The sequence below is a fragment of the Syngnathoides biaculeatus genome, unplaced genomic scaffold, assembly GCF_019802595.1.
Source record: "Syngnathoides biaculeatus isolate LvHL_M unplaced genomic scaffold, ASM1980259v1 ctg237_pilon_pilon, whole genome shotgun sequence".
Lineage (NCBI taxonomy): Eukaryota > Metazoa > Chordata > Actinopteri > Syngnathiformes > Syngnathidae > Syngnathoides > Syngnathoides biaculeatus.
Window position 1 is genome coordinate 1 of NW_026907492.1, and position 5225 is coordinate 5225.

Below are 5225 nucleotides of genomic sequence, written 5' to 3' on the forward strand. Positions count from 1 at the left end.
GATGGCGTGGCGCAGGGGTGGGTCGATGTCCGCAGGCACACACACACCATTCCAGCCCTCACCCGAAATCGCCCCTCCGCGCGCACGGGGACGAGGGGAACGCGAAATCTCATGTCTTCTTTGTCTTCCAGGCTCGAACGGAGACATCTCCTGGAGGCCAATGAATCACAGACCTTGAGGCCTGGGAGACAGGCTAAATTACATATATGTGTAAAAAAGGGTCTATGCGTCAATGCATGTTTTCTTGGTTATGTGTGTGTATATATAAATATAAATATATATATATAAACCCTGAGACTCATACGTGATTGGGCGGCAAAACGGCAACACAGGAGTTATTTAGACAGCCAGGGTTTTAAACATCATTTGTACAATGTTTAAAATTTTGTATACATTGTAGAAGTGCTTCCTATGGGTTGCCGTGATTTCCTTGCCCCGTCTAGGACCTACTGTGGTGTTTGTCTTCACTAGAGCCTGCGGTGGAAAAAAAAAAAGTGATGCTTCGAGGCTGGCAGTACCTCTGCAGACCCACCAGATGGCGACTGTGGGAAGGATGCCGAGCAGGACGAAAGAGGAAAAACTCCGTCAGGAGGGGTCAGGGCTTCCTGTATGGAGGACCCGTCCGGAACAATGCGCATGCGAGGAGGTACTTCTCTGCTGCAAAGGGTTTTGGGGGCTCGGATGAAAAAAAAGGAATCCGCGTTAGGAGCAGCCACCAGGTGCATGTAAGTCGGTGGACCGGAATCCGGACACCTGCCCTGATTTGTGTTTAACATGATTAGCAATATCAATGTTTAGAAAGTTCGCAGTGTGCTTCCGTATTGACAGAGGCTCAGCATATAGCCTAAACGTTGAGGGATAGCACACATAGAACGCGTTGGCTAACATACACAGACTGATTTCATTGTTAGAAACCTGATGTAATGTTTGTATAAATTTATGAAACAAGTGTGTATATATAAAACGATGGTTGTTCATGAAGACAAGAAACGTTCTTGAACACTTTATTAGGACACCTGGACTGTACAGAATAGACTTTGTATAATAGGCACAACAGGTGCCTTTATAAAAATTATAAAAAGACATCCCGCTGCTTGCCGAACACGAGAAAACGGGAAGATGGGGCGGTATTGGGAGGATGATGAGGACTGGGCGGACGCCCGTAAACAGGGCCGCCGCAGGCCTACACGAGGCTTCTGGGGGCGCGATGGCGTGGCGCAGGGGTGGGTCGATGTCCGCAGGCACACACAGACCATTCCAGCCCTCAACCGAAATCGCCCCTCCGCGCGCACTGGGACGAGGGGGAACGCGAAATCTCATGTCTTCTTTGTCTTACAGGCCCGAACGGAGACATCTCCTGGGGGACAATTAATCACAGACCTTGAGGCCTGGGAGACAGACTAAATTACATGTATGTGTAAAAAAGGGTCTATGTGTCAATGCATGTTTTCTTGGTTATGTGTGTGTGTATATATTATATATATATATATATATATATATATATATAAACCCTGAGACTCATACGTGCTTGCGCGGCAAAACGGCAACACAGGAGTTATTTAGACAGCCAGGTTTTTAAACATCATTTGTACAATGTTTAAAATTTTGTATACATTGTAGAAGTGCTTCCTATGGGTTGCCGTGATTTCCTTGCCCCGTCTAGGACCAACTGTGGTGTTTGTCTTCACGAGAGCCTGCGGTGGAAAAAAAAAAAAAAAGTGATGCTTCGAGGCTGGCAGTACCTCTGCAGACCCACCAGATGGCGACTGTGGGAAGGATGCCGAGCAGGACGAGAGAGGAAGAACTCCGTCAGGAGGGGTCAGGGCTTCCTGTATGGACGACCCGTCCGGAACAATGCGCATGCGAGGAGGTACTTCTCTGCTGCAAAGGGTTTTTGGGGCTCGGATGAAAAAAAAGAAATCCGCGTTAGGAGCAGCCACCGGGTGCATGTAAGTCGGTGGACCAGAATCCGGACACCTGCCCTGATTTGTGTTTCACATGATTAGCAATATCAATGTTTAGAAAGCTAGCAGTGTGCTTCCGTATTGATAGAGGCTAAGCATATAGGCTAAACGTTGACGTATAGAACGCATTGGCTAACAAACACAGACTGATTTCACTTTTAGAAACCTGATGTAATGTTTGTATAAATTTATGAAACAAGTGTGTATATATAAAACGATGGTTGTTCATGAAGACAAGAAACGTTCTTGAACACTTTATTAGGACACCTGGACTGTACAGAATAGACTTTGTATAATAGGCACAACAGGTGCCTTTATAAAAATTATAAAAAGACATTCCGCTGCTTGCCAAACACGAGGAAAACGGGAAGATGGGGGGCGGTATTGGGAGGATGATGAGGACTGGGCGGACGCCCGGTACAGGGGGCGCCGCAGGCCTACACGAGGCTTCTGGGGGCGCGATGGCGTGGCGCAGGGGTGGGTCGATGTCCGCAGGCACACACACACACATTCCAGCCCTCACCCGAAATCGCCCCTCCGCGCGCACGGGGACGAGGGGGAACGCGAAATCTCATGTCTTCTTTGTCTTACAGGCCCGAACGGAGACATCTCCTGGAGGCCAATGAATCACAGACCTTGACACCAGGGAGACAGACTAAATTACATATATGTGTAAAAAAGGGTCTATGCGTCAATGCATGTTTTCTTGGTTATGTGTGTGTGTATATATATATATATATATATAGATATATATATATATATATAAACCCTGAGACTCATACGTGCTTGCGCGGCAAAACGGCAACACAGGAGTTATTTAGACAGCCAGGTTTTTAAACATCATTTGTACAATGTTTAAAATTTTGTATACATTGTAGAAGTGCTTCCTATGGGTTGCCGTGATTTCCTTGCCCCGTCTAGGACCTACTGTGGTGTTTGTCTTCACTAGAGACTGCGGTGGAAAAAAAAAAAAAGTGATGCTTCGAGGCTGGCAGTACCTCTGCAGACCCACCAGATGGCAACTGTGGGAAGGATGCCGAGCAGGACAAGAGAGGAAAAACTCCGTCAGGAGGGGTTAGGGCTTCCTCTATGGAGGACCCGTCCGGAACAATACGCATGCGAGGAGGTACTTCTCTGCTGCAAAGGGTTTTTGGGCCTCGGATATAAAAAAAAGAAATCCGCGTTAGTAGCAGCCACCGGGTGCATGTAAGTCGGTGGATCGGAATCTGGCCACCTGCCCTTAATTGTGTTTAACATGATTAGCAATATCAATGTTTAGAAAGTTCGCAGTGTGCTTCCGTATTGACAGAGGCTCAGCATATAGCCTAAACGTTGACGTATAGCACACATAGAACGCGTTGGCTAACATACACAGACTGATTTCATTGTTAGAAACCTGATGTAATGTTTGTATAAATTTATGAAACAAGTGTGTATATATAAAACGATGGTTGTTCATGAAGACAAGAAACGTTCTTGAACACTTTATTAGGACACCTGGACTGTACAGAATAGACTTTGTATAATAGGCACAACAGGTGCCTTTATAAAAATTATAAAAAGACATCCCGCTGCTTGCCGAACACGAGGAAAACGGGAAGATGGGGCGGTATTGGGAGGATGATGAGGACTGGGCGGACGCCCAGTAAAGGAGGCGCCGCAGGCCTACACGAGGCTTCTGGGGGCGCGATGGCGTGGCGCAGGGGTGGGTCGATGTCCGCAGGCACACACAGACCATTCCAGCCCTCACCCGAAATCGCCCCTCCGCGCGCACGGGGACGAGGGGGAACGCGAAATCTCATGTCTTCTTTGTCTTACAGGCCCGAACGGAGACATCTCCTGGGGGCCAATGAATCACAGACCTTGAGGCCTGGGAGACAGACTAAATTACATGTATGTGTAAAAAAGGGTCTATGTGTCAATGCATGTTTTCTTGGTTATGTGTGTGTGTGTGTATATATATATATATATATATATCTATAGATATATATATATATATATAAACCCTGAGACTCATACGTGCTTGCGCGGCAAAACGGCAACACAGGAGTTATTTAGACAGCCAGGGTTTTAAACATCATTTGTACAATGTTTAAAATTTTGTATACATTGTAGAAGTGCTTCCTACGGGTTGCCGTGATTTCCTTGCCCCGTCTAGGACCTACTGTGGTGTTTGTCTTCACAAGAGCCTGCGGTGGAAAAAAAAAAAAAAGTGATGCTTCGAGGCTGGCAGTACCTCTGCAGACCCACCAGATGGCGACTGTGGGAAGGATGCCGAGCAGGACAAGAGAGGAAAAACTCCGTCAGGAGGGGTTAGGGCTTCCTGTATGGAGGACCCGTCCGGAACAATGCGCATGCGAGGAGGTACTTCTCTGCTGCAAAGGGTTTATGGGTCTCGGATATAAAAAAAAGAAATCCGCGTTAGTAGCAGCCACTGAGTGCATGTAAGTCAGTGGACCGGAATCCGGCCACCTGCCCTGAATTGTGTTTAACATGATTATCAATATCAATGTTTAGAAAGTTCGCAGTGTGCTTCCGTATTGATAGAGGCTAAGCATATAGCCTAAACGTTGACGTATAGCACACATAGAACGCATTGGCAAACATACACAGACTGATTTCACTGTTAGAAAACTGATGTAATGTTTGTATAAATTTATGAAACAAGTGTGTATATATAAAACGATAGTTGTTCATGAAGACAAGAAACGTTCTTGAACACTTTATTAGGACACCTGGACTGTACAGAATAGACTTTGTATAATAGGCACAACAGGTGCCTTTATAAAAATTATAAAAAGACATTCCGCTGCTTGCCAAACACGAGGAAAACGGGAAGATGGGGCGGTATTGGGAGGATGATGAGGACTGGGCGGACGCCCGGTACAGGGGGCGCCGCAGGCCTACACGAGGCTTCTGGGGGCGCGATGGCGTGGCGCAGGGGTGGGTCGATGTCCGCAGGCACACACACGCAACATTCCAGCCCTCACCCGAAATCGCCCCTCCGCGCGCACGGGGACGAGGGGGAACGCGAAATCTCATGTCTTCTTTGTCTTACAGGCCCGAACAGAGACATCTCCTGGAGGCCAATGAATCACAGACCTTGACACCAGGGAGACGGACTAAATTACATATATGTGTAAAAAAGGGTCTATGCGTCAATGCATGTTTTCTTGGTTATGTGTGTATATTAATATATATATATATATATATATATATATATATATATATATATATATATAAACCCTGAGACTCATACGT

The 5225-nt window shown here is 46.5% G+C and overlaps 1 protein-coding gene across 27 annotated transcripts; it reads left to right on the forward strand.

The window, feature by feature from the left end:
• The first annotated feature begins 6 nt into the window (after positions 1-6).
• LOC133497241 (uncharacterized) lies at positions 7-5149 on the forward strand. Of its 27 annotated transcripts, none has more exons than XR_009793992.1 (8): positions 7-725; positions 1339-1411; positions 1664-1949; positions 2558-2636; positions 2886-3090; positions 3785-3857; positions 4123-4328; positions 5025-5141. XR_009793992.1 is itself a non-coding variant. In XM_061813340.1 (6 exons), exons 1-5 carry the CDS (start codon positions 498-500, stop codon positions 4279-4281), a joined length of 975 nt encoding a protein of 324 aa, XP_061669324.1. In that variant the 5' UTR covers positions 7-497; the 3' UTR covers positions 4282-4328; positions 5025-5143. The 27 variants fall into 27 exon arrangements, 7 of the variants coding, with proteins under 7 accessions (XP_061669324.1, XP_061669325.1, XP_061669323.1 ...); XR_009793987.1 differs by having other exon boundaries at positions 7-646; XR_009793993.1 differs by having other exon boundaries at positions 7-646; positions 4151-4328.
• The last annotated feature ends 76 nt before the right edge of the window (positions 5150-5225 follow it).

Excerpts from the sequence above, each read along its gene's own strand:
- LOC133497241 (XM_061813338.1), top strand. The coding sequence starts at position 498 with ATGCTTCGAGGCTGGCAGTACCTCTGCAGACCCACCAGATGGCGACTG. Across the intron at positions 726-1,691 it reads GGAGCAGCCACCAGGTGCAT|AGCCTGCGGTGGAAAAAAAA; the intron begins GTAAGTCGGTGG and ends TGTCTTCACGAG. Across the intron at positions 3,171-4,150 it reads GTAGCAGCCACCGGGTGCAT|AGCCTGCGGTGGAAAAAAAA; the intron begins GTAAGTCGGTGG and ends TGTCTTCACAAG.